Genomic DNA, 22,214 nt, shown 5'->3' on the forward strand with positions numbered 1-22,214 from the left:
CTGCCGGCCGCATTTGTGTGGAGGCAATCGCCTTTGGCCAACTGGATGGGATGGCCCACCATGGTGGTATTCCACGAAAACTGGCCGCAGCAGCAACAACAAGAGACCAGAGACTTAATGATTCTATTACATATTGCGCAGCGAAGCTGCAGATGGAGCCTCATTTATGCGCTGGCCAGGCGAGTCTAGGCTGGCTGGTTGGCCAGGCTGGTTGTCTGGCAATCAGACCATAATTGGTGTCATAATTAAATTTAATTGATTGCCTGTTAATGTTGTTTGCTCTAAAACAAAATGAAAAGCAACAGCAGAGCCAGCCCCGGCAGCAGTTTGCAAATTAGGAAATCTATAGCAGCAGCAGGAGAAGCAGGAGAAGCAGAAGAAGCTGCTGTTGCCCAGAGAGCTGCGAATGGATGCGGCAAGATCTGAAGCCCATTCGCATTTATGATCTTGTTAAAATTGTTGAGCGTCTTCTTCTTTTTGCTGCATCGAAATGCCAGCAAAGAACAGTTATCGTCCAGAGGTACACAGAGAGGGATCTGGGATCGGATCTGTAACTGGTATCTGGTGTCTGGTATCTGGTATCTGCTGGATCTGTCCACGTGCTCAGGCGCGATATTTACGATTATTAATTCATTTTTCGCCTGTTTATTTGCGCAAAGCGAGCGAAGCGGCTTGTTAGCCGCACAGCTGTGGCATTGACCAAATTGGTTAATCCCAGCCAACATTCTCGACCGACTCTCGGTCAGTTGGCATTTTCGCTCGGCACATGTCGCATTTGTCAGCCTACCTGTAACTTTTGTCGGCAATCTCTGCGAGATGGGCGATGGTAGATGGTAGATGGTAGAGTGGAGCAGCGTGCCAGGGCGAGGTGCATATCAATCAGCAACTCTAAACTGGAGTCGGCATGGATCAGTCGAACTGTAGCTCCTACTCCTGCCTCGGCTCCTGCTCAGCTCAGCTCAACTGTGGCCTGGTCTCATTCATATGCCAGTAGTTCATGCCGCCTAAGGCCGACTAAGACGCAACTCGTTCTGCCTTTTGGATAATCTATGTGTATGCAACTAAATGTTGCAAGAGCTCCACACGCTAAAGCGCTAACTTGGCTGGTGGTCGTGCACATTTTGCCACTCAAGCAACGATATTGTGCCTGGGCTGAAAACTTGTCACTGGGCGCGCAACAATTGGAACTGATTGAAAATTCCGACTGAATCGCCGTCGACAGCATTTCAAAGTGCGCTTGGCTTGGCTTGGCTAAGCCAAAAACTCTTGATACATATGACAACAACAGCAGCAGCAACAACAGCAACAACAACAGCAGCAGCAGCAGCAACAACAGCAGCAGCAGTAGCCAATCGGCCGCCCAGTTGCCTGCCACTTTCATGACGCTCGAACGTGTGCCGTGAGAGCTGCTGCTGCTGCAACAGGAGCAACTCCAACTCCAACAACAACAACAACAACAACAGCAGCAGCAGCAACAACTAAAGCCTTCGTTTCCACATGTTTTATTGATGAATTTCTGTTATTCATGCAACGATCTGCAGTTGGCCGGCAGCGCGAGCGGCTTTACAGATCCCGAAATTGTGCACACAATGCAACGAGCGCACAGTGGGCCCAAAACATAGCCAATCAATTCAAAATCCATTTCATGCAATTATATTTAAATTATATTTATTCGACTGCTGCTTACCTCTCTGCTCCAAAGCATTCCTTAAAGCGCTAGGAAATGACTGTGAAAATACTTAGAGTTTTCCAATTTTATCTCCAATCGGACTTTGATTTATATTTGCCAACTGTCTAACTGTAAATGTAGAAATTGAGTTTTGAATCAAGAATTATTTTATGTATCGTAAATTGCTTGTCATTATACTATGAGTTGGAAATATTTAAGTTTTATTATTTAAGTTTTATATTTATTAAGTTTAAAATGCATATAGTATAGGGAATATAATAAAATATATATTTTTCTTATTAATTAATCTTATCTTAATTATTTTATATATTTCAATTTCTATAAATAAAATATTTTTTTTTTCTTATTTATTTTTTTTATAAATATATTTTATTTTTTTTTTATATTTGTTTATATTTTATTTTTATTTATTTTCTGTTTTAATATTTTTTTTAAATTTTAATTTTTTTATTATTGTTGAGCACCTAAAAACATTATTTTGAAAAGCTTTTAGGTGCAAAGCTAAAATAGAATGAATAAAACATAAATCTATTTAATGCAATATATAATATTAGTAATAATTTTAATCAGTTTTAATATAATGAACAGAAATCAGACAACTCTTGATAATAATTATTATGGGGATTAAATAAACTATAATTGTAGCAATAAGATAATTAATATGAACAAAGCCTTAAAGAACTACATCTCATTATTATAAATATTTAATTTTAATCTTTAGTATAGGCTTTACAAATTTAGTTGATAATATTTTTATTCTATCCTAAGTAAATTCTCAGTATTTTAGTCACAGTGCCTAAAGTTATCTGAGGATTTGCAATTACCAGCGCAGGTGAGGGCACAGTCTGCAGTTACAGCTACAGCTATAGCTTTAGGTTTCTCATCTGCCTCTCCTCTCGCTCCCCTCGCAGCTGATGCTGTTCGCTCTTCGGTCGCAAGTTTGAGGAACCGTCTCGGTTCAGCTTTTATTTATGATTTGCGAGGACATTCGCAGCATTGTGTGGATCGATTGCTACGCATTTTGTCTTTTTGTTTTTCGTTGATGTTTTTGCAGTTGTTGTTGCTTTTTAGGTATGCCCTTCGTGTGTGTTCCATAATTAAGTGAATTTAAAGCGCACTTCAGCGGTGGTCGCATTGTCGCCACCGTGGAAAGAACTCCTGCATTTCTCTGTTCCTGTGTCTCTCGTTGTTGTTATTGCTTTTGTTGTTATTGCTGTTGTTGTTGTTGTTAGGTTGCCCAATTTTGTGGTTGTTGCTTGTGTCGACTGCGACATGTTTCACGTTTTTTTCACACATTTTCGCTGATTGCTGTTGAGCTTGAGCTTTGTTTCTGTCTTCCGTTTTCGGTTTTTTTTTTTCCTCCAACTATAATCTCATTTCATGTGCCCATTACATGGGCCCATCTGGCGTATGCGTAATTAGGCTTTATCTCACTACATTAATACACACTCACATACACTCACACACACTACACTCACTCCCTCTACAGTCAACGATTATCGCGTGTCAAATTCCCGATTCGACTTTTTAATTTGAGTAAATTGTGCACCAAAACAAAAACAAACAAATACCACATCAACCATCTGTTGGCAAAGCGGAAAATTGTTATTTGCCAGAGTGGTCAACAGGGCTGACAAAAAAAGGGAGAAAAGAAGAGGAAGAACGAGGCAGAACAATCGAAAATTTGCCGCTTTTGCATTTATCCATGTCATTGGCAGTTTCTTCGCTTTATTTCAATTTTCTATATTTTGTACCCGACGCGACAAATAAACTAAGTGCAAATTCACCGGCAACTGCGCCCCGCCCACCAAGGCCCTCGAACCCCCAAGGCTCCCCAGCCAACCAACTAACGACGGCGACAAATAGAATTGACGTTTTGTGGTGTCCAATATGCAAACAGTTCAGTTCAATACAGTGGCGGACAAAAAAGTGAGTTCAGCTGGATTGAAATTAGTCTGAATTTAGAAATGCATTTTAACTGAAAGCCTATATGGATTTAGAAATATATATTAGCTGAAACAATAAAAATAATAAATAATAATGATTTTTATATATATGAGCTATAGAATCAAATGTGCAATATATATTCTTTGATTCATAAATCTCTCACTTCAGTTCCAAGCTTTGCACATTATTGCGCGCCACGACTGTAAGCACAGCATTGGCTGCGTGCGGCAAATGGTTTTTTTTTCCTTTTTTTGGCCATTGCATGCCTTGATAATCGCGCTAAAAATGATGACAAAACTGCTGCTACTTGTGGCTACAATTTTTAATTTTCTAAATGCATTCAAACCCATCCACTGCTGCCCTAACTCAACCAGGTGGACAAATGGCACGAGTCGAACGAGACTGTGCTGGTTGTGTGGCCACTCAGTCAGTGAGCAAGAGCGAGAGAAAGCATGCGATGTTCACGCTTTGGGGGAGGCTACTCAAATATTCAAAGCGACGCAGCAGAAAAAAAAGAGAAAAAATGTAACGAAAAGGAATAAAACGCAGACACAAATTTAACGGCACTTGTGGTCAGCAATCGACAGGCATATGAAATATTATGCAGACAGAGCGAGATAGAGTGTGTGTGTGAGATGAAAGCAGATAGAAAGGGAGAGCAGAGCTGAGCAGAGTCCATAACAGTTAATTATCGCCAAAGATAACCAAGCTCGTACATTTGCTTCTTTATCGCTGCCAGACAGTCGCGTCCCAACAGATGCAGCCACATTTCTTTGAGCTGGCTGGCATCGGCGATAGGCGACTGCGACTGCGACTGCGACTGCGACTGCACCTGATTCGCACCTCATAAATCAATGGGAGAAGCGCAGAAATTTGGAATATTCGAATTGAATTTTGCATTTCAAAGAGCTCGCACAATTTGCATATTTGTTCGCCTGTCTATTGAAATTGAATTATTAATGCAAATTGTTGCTCATCCTCTAAATGGCATTCGATGCGCATCGTTAGCTCCTGGGAAAAGAACAGTTTATTAAATCATAAATATCTATTTTCAAATTGCAGAATAATATTTTTCGCTCTCTCTAGTTTTCTTCCTCTTTTTTTTATTTTTGTTTAATACAGAGCACTTTATGCTGTGAGCTTCAATTTGCTGAATTTAAAAGGCTGAACATTGTAAATATTAGGCAGAATTTTTATTATAGTAGTATAGTATTATAGGAAAATAACGAATTATGTTTATATACTTTTGATTTCCCTAAACAATATTAGAACTTTGATAGAATGTCTGAGTTAATAGTTTCTTCCCTGGGTTTTAAGTTATTGTAGTGCTATAGATATTGAATATTCCCTTTTTAGGACTTTCATTCGTTATAGCAAGATAAGATATCATAGACTCTATTTTAAAATAGTTTTCTGTCTTTCACTCCACAATTTCAATTGATACTCAAATTCTACATGAATATCCTTTTGGATTATCATTTAAATACCTAAATTTACTGTTAATCCCATATCATTGATACGATTTCTCAGCCTCGTCGAGCACATGATGAATTAACAATGTGGTGTGTGTTTCAAATTGCATAATGTGCATAATTGAGATGACCGCGAGGTTATTTAAAATTTACAGATGATGCAGATAAGGGGAAAAACGTCTTGGATATATGTAGGTCTGATTAGGCAGCTGCTGAAGGAGCGCTACTCATATGTGATTCCGCTTAGCCATTTTCCGTCTCAGCCATTTACGCATACTGCATAATTAATTATATTAAAAGCGTTAACTGGCAGTCAACACACACACACACACACACATACATATATACAGACTTGCGTGTAGGTATAAAGTAGTTAGCATAATTTGCGCATTTCAATAAGGTCGATAATTTGATGGCTCCGTAGTTCGCCAAAGGTTAGCAGGCATAAGCCGAAAAGGAGTAGCAAAAGTTAAAGGCGCCCACAGATACATAGACACACGCACGCACACATGAACATCTACAGCTGTAGTAAGGCTGTCTAAGATACTTTCGTTCTTTGTGCTTCTTGTTTGTTGTATCTCTGTCTGCTTGTAGCTTTTATCGATGTCTGATATTTAACCTCGATATGGTATTTTTATGGTCACACACACACCCACACACACACATGCTGCATGTGTGTGCTTACAGAAATAATCAGTTTAAAGATGAAGAAATCGCAAACAAAAAGAAAAAGCTGCCATTGTTGTTGCCTTCTGCGTTCCGTGAAAACAAAAACAAAAATACAACAGAAAAACAAAAACAACAACAGTTACGAGGTATTTCCCTGGTCCCAGCGGCATGACACCGAGTCCCAAAGCAACCCCCAACACACACACACTCACGCACACAGAGCAGCAGCAGCAGCCGCCCCCTTCGCACTTGTTTAGATTCATTCACCAAAATGAACGCACGCAATGAAAGCTTCACTCAAAAGATATCCAAAAATTCACTCAAGCACTCACTCATTCACTTTCGCTCTCGCTCGCGCTCTTTTTGCCTCTTCTCTCTCTCTCTGTCTCTCTCTCTCTCTCTTCTCTCTCGCTCTGTCGGCATATGGCTGCTGAAGGCTAAGCGAAAGTGTTTTCAACAAGTTCCATGCTAATGTGGTTCTCTTCCGGATGAACCACAATGAAATCGAAAGCGTAACAACAACAACAACAACAACAACAACAACAACAACAACAGCAACGAAACCCAAGCAAACAACAACAAAATCCGCCCTCAAAGTCTATTGAAATACAAAGAATCCCAAAAGCTATGAGCTCTCAACAAGGCGAAGACGTTCGCAAGTCGCAAGTGCGATTCTGATAAGGATTGTGCCGACGCGACATCGAGACGGCTAACGGGAAATCTTTGTAACCGTTGAGGGTTTGCGTAAACTGTGGACTTTCGACTTGCTCTGTATATGTATGTATGTGTGGGTGTGTGTGTGAAGTCTTGTGCGTGCGCCGCGAAGCGTGCAGCGCTAAGCTGAGAAAGAGCATAAATAAAAGTTCCAACAACAATAGAGCGAACAACAACAGCAGCAGCAGCAGCAGCCCTGAACCTCAACCTTAACCTGAACAACAGCAGCAAAATGGTGACGTCGGCGGCCATCTTTTGCCTTTGTGTGCGTGTGGGTGTGTGTGTGCAAATGCCATGGAAATGGCGCCAAAGTAAGTTTATTCTGTCGCTCTGTGCGTCTGTGTGTGTGTGTGTGTGTGCGTGTCATTGACTTTATGCGGCAATAAAGTTGAAAATTTTGAATATTATCGTTAGTGAAAAATTAGCGCCCAGTCGCCCGCAGCGCCAGCCAGGTGAGCTGGGGCTGGCTCACCTGTGCCCGTGGCTCAAGCGTTTGGCGTGCGCCACAAACGCCTACGGCTACATCCTGTTGACGCCCTCAGATAATATCGCCGAATGCTTGAGCGCCCGAATGTTAAGTCCGGAACCCAAAACGATTTATGCACGTTTCGTATTCATCATTAAATTGTTGTGAAAAGCGATGCAAAGATAAAGCTCAATGTTGTTATTGCTGTTGTTGTTGTTGTTGTTATCTTTACTGTTGTCGCTGTTGTTGTTGCTGTTGCTGTTGATTCACAAATTCACAGTTAATCGTGGGCACGAAATTCGCTCGAAGCTGCAAAAGTTTACAACCGACTCGAATTTATTTCAATTGTTAGCCGAATGCCAAAAGGCAATTCCATTGAAATTTTGTTGTTTTATTGTTAAAAAGATATTGTTGCGCATCTGGAATTTAGAATGTTATACGATTACGATCATTCAGTGTTTAATTATCATTATTACTTGTCATATTATCTGTCATGAGAGCCAAAAGGAATTTCTTTTTATACAAGAAATGAAGAAACAAAAAATATTATGAAATTAATCATAGAATTTAAATTATATAAATTCATACATTCAAATTTATTTTGTTACTACGTCTAGTTTGTCCTTTTCCCAGATTATACGAATGCAAACGCAGCTAAAGCCTACGTAATCCTTCAGTAATAATCAATCGATTGTTTTTCTATAAATTTAAATGAATATTATGTTATAGTAAAATCTTACATTATTATATAGGTCAAAATACTAAGCATTTACTAGCTTCGTACAGCTGGTGAAACTATCATCTGTCTACATACATATATATTACAAGTAATTAACACAGTAGAATCTCGAGAATTCGAAATGGCAAGGGGATAATTTTTTTTTTGAGAATTATTGAGAACGAATTTTTTTCAAGGGTATAGAACTGATTTTTTATTTGTCGCGATTTTCGATCGAGACTCTACCGTATAATCTATTGATATATTATGTGTATATATGTACATTTCCATGCCCTTCTCCTTCACTTGAAGATCATAGAATCGTCCTCATCTTTAACTCCAACTTCAACTACTTAAGAATCCTAAGCAGCATTCAAGCACATCGAGCAATTGACAGCTTTAGCCCTAAAAAATAGATAGAAATAGACAGAAAAAAGCAACAAAAACAACAACAACAACAACAAATATGAATGACCAATTATGCACTTCGTTGGCTCTACGTGCTCTAGCTGCCAATGGAGTCGATTCATGGCCATTTTGTTCGTTTTGGCCATTTTGGCGTTGGCCCGGCCAATGTCATGTGCGGGCGTTTGATGATGCGTAGCTTTTCATTAAATGAAAATTTCGCGTCGCTGGCAAGCCACGGCGACGCCAGGTGGACGACAGGATACTTTGTTGGCGGCGGCCAGGACAAAGATGGAGAGACACTTTGATTTATTGGCAGGACGCGAGCTGAATTTTTAATTGTCCAGGACGACATAAAGTTTGCGACGCTGCGTGGTCCGAAATCCAGATACGGCTTCAATTGAATCAGCGCTGGGATTCTCACAGTCCTTCGCATCCTTCGCTCTGCGCTAGGCATATGCAAATGGGACGCCACGATTTTTAGCTCTCACAATTTATGCGTCCTGTCAGTATATTTGACAACATTGTAATTCAAGCGTGCGATGCGCCGTCCTCTCCTCGCTCGCTGCTTCCGAGAAAGTCAATTAGCTGCCCATAAAGATGCGCAATGCTGACAATGCGAGGGCTGGATGCTAGTCAAAGACAACAACAACAGCAACAGCAATGAGCGCAGCTCATGATCCATAAATGAGTTAACCTATGCAGCTCTCAATATCCACTCGATACGTATTCAAATTACAAAGTTGCATCTGTGGAAGGTCTCATGCGCTCCCTCTCTCTATCCCTCTCTCTCTCTCTCTCTCGCTCTGTCTCTTGCTGTGTAATTCGATATTGCATCTGACAGATACGACACGGCGCTCAGTTCCTAGGGGATTGCCGATGGCCTTGTTAATGATGCTGCTCATGTTGTTTGCTGTTCTTGTTGTTGTTGTTGTTGTTGGCACTGTGTATAAAATGAAAAGAACAAAAAAAAAAAGCAAAGATGTATGCATTGCACACATAAACACATCTGTTTTCATTCCCTTCCCTCACACACACGACTTCAACAAGTTCACAATCAGCTCGCGTGGCCATATAGCACCAATTTCTATAAATCGTATATATATATACATATGTATGTATATACATTACTCATAGTCCAAAATGTGTCCGAGCTCATAATTAATTTTTGCCTAACGCTCGCCGCACTCAAACTCTGCGATAAGCCAAAATGTTCTTTCGGGGCATGTGTGGCATGCGGCTCGTGTGTGTTTTTCTCTGCCTTCTCTTTATTTTCGTGATTTTTTATCGAATACAAATTGAATGAAAATGTCGCCTTAATTGCTGTTGCAATAGTTGTTTTGCGCTTAAAATTTATTAATTTTATTTTTTCAACAATTAAAATTATTTTTCATAAATCAATTTTCATTCAAAATCATTTGCGATAAACCTAAGCTCAAGAAAATATTCATGCATTTACGTAATGCTTTCATGAAGTGAAAAGGGGATCTGGGTAATGTCCGACTGGCTGTCCGTCTGTCTGTAAAACACTTTGCTTACACATCAACAACATGCCTGGCAAATTTCAAGATATCTGAAAAATATTCAACAAAATTTTAGATGAACTTAACTCTCATGATCTACAGTAAAACCATATTGGGCATCATGTTCGAATTCCCACTCACATCGAGGCAGCCTAGTTGGGCTCAGCTGGAATATCTTTCAGCACATCGGGGACAAATTTAGGATATCCTCTTAGGGTACACAACAACAATAACAACAAACATTTACTCATTTATGACACATATGCAGATGTTTTCGAGCTGTGCCCGCACCTTCCGCGCGCGGGGCAAGCAGCATGCAACGCCCTCTTCAGCTAATTTGTCCAATTTGTCGAGTGAAAAACAACAAAGAGCAGCGAGAGAAAAAAGTGTGGAGAAAAAATGGAAAGCTGCGAAAATGCCAGCCAATCGAGTGTAGGGGAACCCCCGCAGCGTCAGTAGCAACAAAATATTATTTCGGCAAATAAAATCAGCGAGCGTCGGCAAGGGGGCCAGAGGGAGGGAGGGAGAGAGGTAGACGACAGGCCGTGGGCTGTTGCTGTATGTATATATGTATTTTACCATTTAAATGCGCGACACACGGGTGTCAATTTCTCGCATATCCTGCCTGCAGGACATCCCATTCACATAACTGTCACCCTCGAAGTGCACGTTTATCGCACGCCGCGCTGTCACGCCGCAGGCAGAGCAGCTCAACTTTGGGCAGGCAAGTGGATTGACTCAAGCCCGAGGCAGCACATCTGCCACAAAACGTGGCAAGTGGCAAGTGGCAACTGCGAAAGGCGCAACCGATCATTAGCAGCTTACAAAGAGTTCTGACTCAATCAGTAACCGAAGCTGTTCCTTATCCCCCACAGTCTGCCTTCAATGATTCCATTGCTAATGGGTATTCATTTCGAACTCTTTTCATTTATTTTTGCAGCTTTTTCCTGAAGTTCTTCTTGAAGTGCAACCAGAACTGTCTCAAGAATGCTGGCAACCCACGGGACATGCGAAGATTCCAGGTGAGTTTTCATATGGAAATTAATCACGTATTAATTACTAAAACACCATCTAAAGTGAGAAGTCCGAAATTCCTTTGAATCTCTTGAAATTCTGTATATAAACAAGTAAGAAAGCTCTAGTCGAGACTGCTCGACTACGAGATCCCCTGAACCCTACAAGCAACTGATATTTCAAAAATAATTAGCAAACACACACGCACACACACACGCATACAAACAAACACACGTACACACATACACATGCAAACAAACAGACGCATACACACACACTCACATATACAGGCGATTGCGCTTTGGTTGCGCTGCAGTGTGGCAATATTTTGAGAACTTATTTGTTGAATAATTTAATTTCTAGACGTACGATCGTAATGAAACTTTCAGAACGTAATCATAATGTTTAAATGTATGTGTATACCGAAGCACAAGTCTCTAGTATTTGATATACGACTTTTACAAAGATGAGGGTGAGGGGGTGGATTTAGGGGTGGGGGGTAAATTTTAACAAAAACCGAAATTGTATGACATGCGTCTTAATATACATTTTAAATTTGGAGACTCTAGCTTGAAAGATGTAGGAGATATAATTTTTTAAGTGATCTTCGATAAGGTTTTTTATCGATAAAAAAATATCGGAATGAGTTATCGTTTTTTAGTGATAAACTCGATCTGCGCGTGATATATACGGACATTTTAAAAAAAAGTTGAAGTCTCTAGCTCTTATATCTTCTGAAATCGACGCGTTCATACATACGGACGGACGGACGGACGGACAGACAGACGGACAGGGCCAAATCGACTCAGCTTGTCGCCCCGATCAAGAATATATATACTTTGTGGGGTCTGCCACGCCTCCTTCTGCCTGTTACATACTTTTAACAAAACCATTATACCCTGATTTCCCATTTTCAATGGGTTCAGGGTATAAAAAGTGCAACTAATTAAATTTCTGGTTTTGCTTAAAAAAAAACTGTTCCCTCTCTAATTGCTCAGAGTATTAGTAGCATGTATCTAGAGCTTCTTCGGTTTCTAAATTTTCTTATTGAAATATGTCGGAGGCCAAAATATACATATATAGCTGAATCTACTTCAAGTAAATTTTCTGCATATCTAAAACTTCTTTGCATCATGACTGTATATTTGTAGATCATTAGAGTATATCTAGGCCTTCAAATATATATAATACATACTTTTTCAAACTTGGAACTTCTTGGCATATTAATATATCTATATATATATTTAAAAATTCCCTTAATTGTGGTTCTATTCATTATTATAACTCCTTAGAGAAGGTCCCTTAAAATTCCTGAAGTACCAGACTCCCAGAATTCTTCACCGTTTCCTGTTCTAACTTTTACTATGAATTATTTTTATTAACTAATCTTGCTCCTAACTTTATAATAATATTTATAATATTAACCATCTCTCGCAGGTTGTAATCGCCACCCAAGTGGCCGTTGACAGGGAACTGCTGGCCATCTCGGACAATATGTTCGTGCACAATAACTCGAAGCACGGACGCCGCGCCAAGCGACTGGACACCACGGAAGGTACAGGCAACACATCCCTGTCCATATCCGGTCACCCCCTAGCGCCCGACAGTACCTACGATGGTCTGTAACAAAATTCCAATTACTCGATCAGTTAGTTTAGTTAGTTCCATTTGTGGACGACTCTTATTTCGCTTTTGTTCTTAGCGATTTTCATTTTGATTCTGTAGCAATTGGCAACTCGAACCCGTTTCTTGATTTTCCTTCTGTTGAACGATCTGTTGATCAACGCCCAGCGAAACGAACCATCCAACTGACCATCCAACGGTCCTCTATTTCAGGCCTCTATCCACCTCTGCCCGTGGCCACGCCCTGCATCAAGGCGATATCGCCCAGCGAGGGCTGGACCACAGGTGGCGCCACAGTCATCATTGTGGGCGACAACTTCTTCGACGGCCTGCAAGTGGTGTTCGGCACAATGTTGGTCTGGAGCGAGCTGATCACCTCGCATGCGATACGGGTGCAGACCCCGCCGCGACATATACCCGGCGTGGTCGAGGTGACGCTCTCCTACAAGAGCAAACAGTTCTGCAAAGGCTCACCCGGACGTTTCGTCTATGTCTGTAAGTATAGATACTGCTGCCCGGCAGCCCCCAGCCCGAAGCATGTCTAAGCTTTCCGTTTGCATTCCGATCGATCAAGCAGCTCTCAATGAACCCACAATCGACTACGGCTTCCAGCGACTGCAGAAGCTCATACCCAGGCATCCCGGCGACCCGGAGAAGCTGCAGAAGGAAATCATTCTTAAGCGCGCCGCAGATCTCGTCGAAGCTCTCTACTCCATGCCCAGGTAAGCCGCCTCAGCCCCCCTCGCCCGAGCGAGAAGTATCGTAATGCTTCGCTTGCCTCTCAGCAGATCACCCGGCGGCTCCACCAGCTTCAACTCATACGCCGGCCAGCTGGCGGTGAGCGTGCAGGACGGCAGCGGCCAGTGGACCGAGGATGACTATCAGCGCGCCCAATCGAGCAGCGTCAGTCCACGCGGCGGCTACTGCAGCAGCGCCTCAACGCCACACAGCTCGGGTGGCTCGTACGGCGCCACAGCAACCACCGCTGCCGTCGCAGCCACCGCGAACGGCTATGCGCCCGCACCGAATATGGGTACTCTATCCTCATCGCCTGGCAGCGTCTTCAACTCCACTTCAAGTAAGTGCCCTAAGCGTGCCTCTAGCGTAATCTGAACTGATCCTTTGATCGGTGATCTAGTTCCTGTATATTGAATAGTTGAGAATCTGATATTAAACGTTCATGGACTAAGTAATCTAGAAGTGAGTTATATAAACTGTAGAAAGTCTATGATTTCCATATCATAGAAAGATCTATGATATTGATAAGAAATCATCAGAAAATTGAGAAATATTTCTCATGAATATACATATAATATCTAATATGTATTATACAAATCTATATAGGTATTTATTTAGCTCTCATTCTTTTATAAATCCTTTCAATCTTTAATAAAGCTATCAAAAATTTTAAATACCTCAAATATTATCCAAATACCCATTGTACATACGTTTTATGTACATTTAAATATTATTTATTAAACTTAATTCTCCATGCATTACAAAAATATAAATGCATAGCATGAAGTTGTACAAACTCATTAATTAAAGAGAGTTCGACGTTAATAGTTTGCTCAATTTGGATAAACGCTTAGCATATAGTATTTGTTTTATAATTTTCACAACCACTCAATCACTCATGAGATACCCGAAACAAACAAAACTACTCAAATATACTATATACTCGCCCCACACCTACCCCGCCCCAAAATTCGCCTACAAAGTGAATCAAAATTTGCTCAGCAAGTGCATTTTCGACATTACTCCACCAACAGTGACGACGCCTTGGCACTCGGCTCTAGTGCAACACCATCATGCCACCGCCGCAGTCGCCCACCCGCATCACTATCCGCATCCGCATCAGCCGTGGCACAATCCCGCCGTGTCAGCAGCGACTGCGACGGCCGTTTAAGGACTGCAGGATGAGGCGACATCACTGATTGCATGGAGCCTGGAGCAGGGATGAGGAAACAGCCAATGCAGCCAATACACCTACACACGCACACCCAAGCATACACACAGAGCACAATCTTATCGGCAGCGACGCCCCCTAAATGCTTAATCAACAATTGGCGCCATCTGTTGGTCGGTAGCAGCAGCTGCTGCTATGATAACAGTGAATATCATCAACTCCAGTTCCAATTCCAATTCCAGTTCCAGTTCCAGTTCCTGCGACAACTGCATTGCGTGAGTGTTTAAGATTCCGTCGTCGTGTCTGTCATAAAACACATACACAACAGCTACAACAACAACAACAACACACAACAAAACACACGTTTGCTGGTATTTTTAATTTTTTTTAAACATTTTTATAATGCTTAACTCATATTGAACTATGTATAAATATACATATATTCATTTTCATTTGGAAAGAAAAATATTTATTGGGAAGGAAAAAAATATATTCATGTTACAAGATGTCAAAATCCTGTATGATTGAACATAGAATATATCGAAATCTGTAACACTAAGTAGCTGACTTAATTGAAATTTGAATCATCTGGATAGCTACATTAGACCTCCAATTTTTAAGGAATATATATGTATAACACATTAAGCCATGAGAGACTTAGTTATACACCCAATATGTATATTCTCAGCTTTTAACAATTTCTTTGGTTTCTTTTACTTGCAGGAGTCAGCAGCTTGAGCTTCAATCCATTTGCCCTGCCCACCTGCAACACACAGGGCTATAGCACCAGTCAGCTGGTGACATCCAGTAAATAATATTATTAAGTTAGTCGGATGTCCTTGCTGGAGCAGCACTCACATACTCCAAATGTAACCAATGAAAATAACACAAAAACAAAAAGACGCTCGAAAGTGCAATAAGCGAATAAAAATATGTTTCCAATATTCAATAATATTTAAAATAAAATTACTTTAAATATTTATTGAAAAGAAAAACAAAAAATAATGAAAGCAAGTTGTTTATTTTTGATTGATTACATTTTTTGATAAATGTCCTTGTAAATTAAAATAAAACAAAAAGAGAAACTGTTTTAAGTCCATATCAAACTAACAGAAAACATATGAAAAATATTGAGAATAAAAACCCATTCATATCATATAATAATATCATAAGAGAATGTGAAAGTTGAAACGGAGCCAAGTCGACTCTCTGCACATTTCAGCTATGCTTGATTAATCTGTATATGTACATATACATATATATGTATAAATTATTTTATTTGGATGTAGTAATCAGAACTGTGAATAGAACAAAATATACCAATTTACACCTATATATACCAACACAAATACGAACCATCTGAAAGTAATACGAAAATATTATACAAATACAAAAACATGAAACTAACATAAATCAATTTTGGATATATCTAAATGCTTGTATACGAAAATTAAATACCAAAAATGAAAAAACATAAACTAATATATAAATAAATATACATATATAGATCTTTTTTATTTTGTTCACAAAGTTCAAGCAGTTTATATCATATACCATATCATTTTTCAAAAGTTATACGAAAACAAAGAAGCCCAAAATAAAAAGTCGAGCACGAACCGTAATCAAAATGATAAATACCTACAAATAAAAGTTATAAAGAAAATATATATACGATTGGGACTAGCTAAATATACCCAAGAAATATTGAAATTCGCAAATTAAAATAAATTAAACTAAATAAGCATAAATCATACTTAACGAACGTTCTTTGGCAGTCATATAGGTGCACTTAATCAGATCCCATCATGCATTAACTAAACTCTTTCAAAATCAAAAACAATTTTCAAACTCATTCGCATCCACTATAAGGAAGAAGAAGAAGCGGAAGATTAATCAACTAAAGACATTTGTTGACTAGCCTCATTACATAGGGAATATCGTAGATATCTATGTACATATATATAGATATGATATTTGGAGGTGCATATACATATATATATATAAATAGTAAGAACATTGTTTATTACTCGATCTGTAGGATTTATTGTAATTGATATTGTATAATAATATATATGCCTATTTCTAGAAACAAACACATTGAAAGCTAAAATAATAATACATTATTAATATAAAAAACAAAAAGGAAAAAAATAAATAAAAAACATTTCTAGTTCTAAGAATGCATAAGCCATACGAATTAGCTCCAGAAATCGATTTGTAAATTATACTATACTAGTAATGCTCTCTGTTTTGTAAATCTCAACAAGTTATTTAAATAAAATTTATTTAAAACATATGTCAATAATTTTCTCAAATACGCTTTTAGACTGACTCTAAATATCCTGGACTTCACGTTGTAAAAAGCAAATACGTTGAGTCTGTAGCAACTGGGGAGTTATTTAAGTAGTGGAGCTATATCTCAAAACTTTGGAAGACATAGTGGTATCTGTTCTACTATATATAACTGCTTTGTGATGGCCAGCCCTTCTAAAAATATCGTTTCTGTTTTGAGTCCCTACAATTAACAAATCTCTACGTCTTAATACTACTGAAGCGTACCAACTAATCTTCCAAAACTCGAGTTCCTATCAAGAATGTTTCGCAAAATCAATTATTATTCACTTCAGAAAGTCATATTCTAAGAGAGGATTCAAGAGATGTTTTAGTAAATAGAATACAACATATTTCCTAAAATATAATTTTGAAGCATAGAAAATTTATCAGCAGGGAAGCTAACTGTAAGTCATTATGATAAGAAAATTCTGAATATCTACACATATAGATGTGTTTAGAATTAACCAAGATAAGCTCATTTATGTTTGCTGGGTAAGCAGCAGAGATAAAATTATTTAATTAAGTTATTTATAGATTTACAGTTACTACAAAATGTGGTCTTAAATTGCTATTTGGAAAACTGGCTTAGTCTGCTGTGAGAGGCGGATCTTACACAGAAAATATAGAAGTGTTATAAAGACACATTAACAATCGAATTGTTTACAAAACTTTTGTGTACAGTTGCAAGCAATTTAATACATCATTGCATAAACAAATTTAGAAACGTGAATATAAAATTACTTTGTGTTAATAAAAGTATACAATATTGTGGAGTTCTTAGGTAAATTTATTAGCGTTTTGTAAGTTTTGCATTAAATATCTGAATACATATACAATCTAAATTATCAATATGAATTCGTCTCTGCTCAGATGTGTGTGTGCTTATTATTAAATGTTCCAACAAAGATTGCAAATTGTACGTACAAAATACGTAAAAAAGAAACATTTAGCCTACATGAATAGATTGATAAGATATTTAATATATATATATATTTTTTTTTCTTCTTTTTTTAATGGTTTTTCTGTTTTGTTTTCATTTACTTCGTGAATAAAATTAAAAGTGATTTATGTATATCCGTAACTTATACTTTGCATTACTATTCAGCTTTAGACGCAGCCTCCTCATTCTCTTTGTACAAAATTTCATGTATTTTTGCGCGCACATACAGCTTGCGGTTCACTGACAATTGTCGCATACTCGAAACGAGGCTCATAGCAAAATAATAGTCATCGTCCTTCACTTGTTCCTCCTGCTGCTGTTGTATGATGTAGCTAAGCTGCTCGCTGACAGTGGTCAGCCGATCGATGGATGTTTCCAAATTGTTCTTCAGGGTCTTTGCAGCGCTTGTGGGCGCTGAGACCACGGTGGCAACAACTGGATTAGCATTGGATACTCTGTTGCTGGTCATTACAGTGACTTTGTCGCCTGTGTCTAGCATCTCGTCCTCGACCACTTGTATGGGACTGTAGCAGAGCGGATCTTCATTGTATATGATATCTTTGATGTCCTCGCTCACCTCGTCGTTCTGCTCATACTCTTCCCATTTCTGTGGCAGTGCACCAGATATGGATGCATGCACGTCAATTTTTGGTTTCGCCACACGCAGCGGCTCTCGCACAACTTTTGCCTTCGCTATGCGAGATGTTTTTTCTGCAGAGACGACAAATGAGAAACGAAAGCCACAAAAATTTATTAGTTAGGCTCTGCGATAATAAAATCAAATGTCAATTAATTGCCGGCTCGCAGCTGTAAGGCAGGGCTGGGCGTCTCATCGTTTTACGATAGTTTCCAATTGGGGACAGTCGCGCGGGATCGATAGGTGCGTCGTCAATAGGTCAATGTATGTTGTCGTGATAAGCGCCAGTTGCATTCTACGTTTACCTTTTTTTAATGTAATAACTGCTGGTCGACTAACGGGGCGCTGTTGTATGGGATTAACGAGCACCTCGTCAGCGTGCTTGTGCCTTAAGTGCGTCCACAAATTGGTCGTATTATTTCCCTTTAGATTGCTGGCCATGCCACCACGCGATATATTGTTGCCGCAATAGCGACAAACCGCAAAGTTTTCGCACTCCTCATTGATGTCGTAATGCTGCCACACACTGCTAACGCGACCTTTAGGCATTTTTATTGAATTTTCTTAATAAATTTTTGCGCTCAATTACAATTTTTTCCCACAAAAAACGCAATAGCGATGTTAGCGTTGTTGGCGACGGTGTTGAATAACTTTAACCAGAAACAGTGTTGCACAACGATATTTTATCAAAGAAAAAAAAAATAAATAACAAAAAAAATATCAACATTTATGATTGCATATACAAAATTCTATTCATTAATTTAAAGCACTCAAAAACTGATTTTTCTTTTTATGATTCATTTATTGATATGTAGGAATCATTATATCTGGTTTTCAATTCGTTCAACGAACTCTGCATTTTTTCGCACCTCAATTACCCTCAGCTGAGTGCATGTAATTGTTTGAGTCAATTTAAAAATTTAAGAGACGACGCGGCCCGACCGATTGTAATGCTTCGAATTATATATCATGTTAAGTGCAGAGCACATAACATATCACAACACTAGGAAAAGCGGTGGCGATGACAGCAACAACAATAATACTACCCGTCTCTGAACACGCGTGGCAGTGTGAGGGGACGTGCGTGAATATCAGATCCAAAACTTACCGTTAGTCGTGTGCAAGCATCTATGGCGCAATAGGCTGCCAGTTCCTGTTTTCCCGCTATAGGATAATAGATCGCCACAGGTTTTACAGCAGGCATATGGCTCTATTCGATCATCACAAGACACCAAGTTAAAGAATCTCCAAACGCAGCTCTTCGCATTTCGTGGTTCGACCAATTTGCAACGCTTGTCCCCCGACTTAAGAAGATTTCTTAGCTCCGATTTCTTTTCGACGTGCATTGTTGCTGTCCTATTTAGACGGTATCAACAAAAATATATACAAAAAGCAAAATGTAAAATGTACTTTGCGACACGCATGTCACGATTTTTAGTCACGCACAAAACCGTGTTGCAAACCACAACAGTCCAATCGATGAAAAACTTTACAGCACTAATATACAAGTGCACGAAAGTTATGACGTCACAAATCAATTTTTTGTTTTGCGCCTATGGACAAATAGTTCAAATTTTGTAACGAAAGTCGGAAACAGAAGCTGAATTCAAACATCAAATGGTTTCAAAGAAACTTGAGTCTTAGCAATGAAATGTAGTGTTTAAGCATTTGAACTATGTCTAGTTTTTAATATTTGTTAGTGAAATAATTTACATACATATATTCTTGAGAATTCTCGAGAGAGAGAGAGACTGAAAAGATTCTGTAAGGATAGTCACAATTCATATGCTATCACTCATTGGGCTCAGGTAATTACAAAATTAAATTAAGAATAAAGGTAATACAAATAAATAAATTAAATATATGTATACATATACATACATGTAATATAATAAGGTCAACAAATGATTCACACGATTCAGATATGTTGTAAGTTAATTTCTGGTGGATATTCGATAAGTGTTCGATAATCTGAAATTTTGGTTGCATATTCTTACAAGTTTGTATACTCCAAAATGTTAATAGCAGTATGTTTGGAATTTTTAAACTTGTGAACTCGATTAAAAATAAGTCGTTTTTTTTTTTTCAATTGTTTAGTGCTGCATAATTTCTATCTGTTTTTGTATCAATATCTTAGCGCCGATTGTTAAGGCGGTCGGTCGATAGTCATCTTTAACATTATTGAAATACAATCACAACATAAATATTTAGTTGACTGACAACTATTTCATTGAGCTACACTTGGGTAAAAGCAGCTGATTGAGGTGAACCGGCTCACTCGCTCTTTTTTGTGAAGTGAGCCAACTCACTCATATGGCTCACTGGCTCACCTGCTGATTGCTCGTGAGCCGATAGTGATCGCAAGCAACTTGAAAAAAAACTGTCAAAGTACTTTTAGCTCACTCATTCATGAGCTACCCAAGTCTACATTGAGCAATAGCATTGAAAATATAAATGTCACATTCGCAGTTTCAATTGATTTAGTTCGGAAATTATTTCTATCTGTGTGAGAATGATACTGTGCTGGCAAACCAATCCACTCAATTGAAGTCAAATGACACATGAATCTGCATAATATTGTGTGACAGTTTGATTGGTACGTATAAAAATTCAATATTAGCCAATAAATATATATGGAATTTCATTCATTTCAACTATTAATAGAAAATAAAAGCCGAATAAAATGGGAGATGAATTGGGCAGCTATGACACTGCGGCTATAAGAGACAGAATTAAGTGTGGAGAATTTAAAGTAGTTCCGAAACGAAGTCACAGTACAGTCTGGAACATCTTTTCCAGAGTTGTTGATCAGAATGCAACTGAGATTAATTATGTGATATGTCGTACGTGTCCGAGTGTGTTCAAATTTAATGGAAGTACTTCGAATTTGGTTCAACACAAATGCTATCTAAATTCAATCGAAGAATCACCGATCGAATCAAATGAATCACCCAATGAGGTGAAGAGAGGGAATGTCAATTATTGGAATACAATTGTGAGTGAGAGAGAGGATGTACAGAAATACAGCGGAGCGACTGCAGGCCCGTTGGATGAACAAAATGGCTCATCTGTAGTAGATAGTGAACCCAAGGAGAAACTTGCACTTCTCTTAACTGAGTGGATTGTGAATAGCTGTCGTCCATTGGATATTCTGGAGGATTCCGGCTTTAAAAAAGTGGCAGAATATTTGATCAAAACCGGTGCTAACTTTGGTAATCAACTCCACGCGGAAGAACTTTTACCACACACCGACATCTTATCTAAGAGCATTAATACACATTATGATAACTTAATGAAGAAATTGGACTTCGAAATGAGTAAAGCTATGGGCAATGGATACAGCCTAACCTGTAGCACCATGCCAGACAGATATATGAAGAAAACATACCTGTGCATGACCATGCATTACATCAAAGATAGCATACTAGTCAATCGCCTGCTTTCATTTAGCTGCCTCGAAGAGCTGGACTGCACAGGTCAGCATTGTTGAATTTATATTATATGTATATTGAATTCAGATTTAAACTTATTTTCGTCCATTAGGTTCTTTTCTGGAGGATAAAATTGAACAAATCTTGAGGAGGGACTTGAGGGACGATAAACCCATATTTGTAACTGTTGCCGATTCAAAGCTTAATGAATCATCCTTAGGACTTGAAGTCGTAAGCTGTATTAGTGATTTGCTCAATAAAACCATAGAACAAGCGTTCAGTGAAGTAAGCGAACTTAAAGAATTCTTAATTAAAGGCAAAGAACTGACCAATGATTTGCAAGTATCGGGCGCCCGAATAAGCTTAGAGCATGCACTGATCAACGATGTTCCATCCAGATGGAACAGTATTTACCATATGCTCAACTCGATAAAAACCTTTTGGGTGGATTCGTGTAGAGGGGACAGTGTTGAATTGGAAAATATATTCTGTATGAAATACCATGACTTTTCGGCAATTGTTGAGATTCTCAGCCATTTTGTGAAATGCAGGAATATTTTGGAGGATGAAATGTTACCAACTTTGCATTTGGTCATTCCAATTATACACAGATTGCGAAAGCTGTGCAGCAGTTCATCTTCCAACTTAATTTTAGCTAAAATGAAGCTTAAGCTGAAAGAACTTTTGGATGAATTATCAAACCAACATATTCGAAAACATCA

The 22,214-nt window shown here is 38.8% G+C and overlaps 3 protein-coding genes and 2 long non-coding RNA genes across 17 annotated transcripts in view; 3 read left to right on the top strand and 2 right to left on the bottom strand.

Annotated features, from left to right (window-relative positions):
* kn (EBF transcription factor knot) overlaps positions 1 to 15,614 on the top strand; it is a 35,071-nt gene extending 19,457 nt beyond the window's left edge. For 2 of the 12 annotated variants that reach the window (XM_089260882.1, XM_030382246.2), the window contains exons 6-11: positions 10,545 to 10,626; positions 12,056 to 12,236; positions 12,455 to 12,736; positions 12,816 to 12,963; positions 13,027 to 13,319; positions 14,874 to 15,614. In XM_089260882.1, coding sequence (XP_089117008.1) covers positions 10,545 to 10,626; positions 12,056 to 12,236; positions 12,455 to 12,736; positions 12,816 to 12,963; positions 13,027 to 13,319; positions 14,874 to 14,965 — 1,078 coding nt within the window. In that variant the 3' untranslated portion in view covers positions 14,966 to 15,614. Of the gene's footprint in view, positions 1 to 10,544; positions 10,627 to 12,055; positions 12,237 to 12,454; positions 12,737 to 12,815; positions 12,964 to 13,026; positions 13,320 to 14,013; positions 14,522 to 14,873 lie in introns of those variants that run through there. The other 10 variants (XM_018105950.3, XM_089260878.1, XM_018105944.3 and 7 more) reach the window with 8 other exon arrangements.
* Positions 1 to 22,214, bottom strand: part of LOC108654630 (protein 5NUC) — a 124,068-nt gene that overhangs the window by 42,290 nt on the left and 59,564 nt on the right. The window lies entirely within an intron of this gene.
* On the bottom strand, positions 17,251 to 19,559 carry BEAF-32 (Boundary element-associated factor of 32kD). Of its 2 annotated transcripts, none has more exons than XM_018105953.3 (2): positions 19,170 to 19,559; positions 17,251 to 18,135 (listed from the first exon to the last, which is right to left on the bottom strand). In XM_018105953.3, exons 1-2 carry the CDS (start codon positions 19,405 to 19,407, stop codon positions 17,582 to 17,584), a joined length of 792 nt encoding a protein of 263 aa, XP_017961442.1. In that variant the 5' UTR covers positions 19,408 to 19,559; the 3' UTR covers positions 17,251 to 17,581. The 2 variants fall into 2 exon arrangements, with proteins under 2 accessions (XP_017961442.1, XP_017961441.1); XM_018105952.3 differs by lacking the exon at positions 19,170 to 19,559 and adding an exon at positions 18,367 to 18,738.
* LOC149091163 (uncharacterized) lies at positions 18,642 to 19,426 on the top strand. The gene is made up of 2 exons (XR_016196918.1): positions 18,642 to 18,728; positions 18,951 to 19,426. It is a non-coding gene; the product is annotated as an uncharacterized LOC149091163 (long non-coding RNA).
* On the top strand, positions 20,470 to 22,042 carry LOC115561870 (uncharacterized). Its single transcript, XR_016197105.1, has 3 exons — positions 20,470 to 20,657; positions 20,726 to 21,537; positions 21,605 to 22,042. It is a non-coding gene; the product is annotated as an uncharacterized LOC115561870 (long non-coding RNA).

Source organism: Drosophila navojoa, chromosome 5, assembly GCF_054131105.1.
Source record: "Drosophila navojoa isolate 15081-1374.11 chromosome 5, UAZ_NAV_1.0, whole genome shotgun sequence".
Lineage (NCBI taxonomy): Eukaryota > Metazoa > Arthropoda > Insecta > Diptera > Drosophilidae > Drosophila > Drosophila navojoa.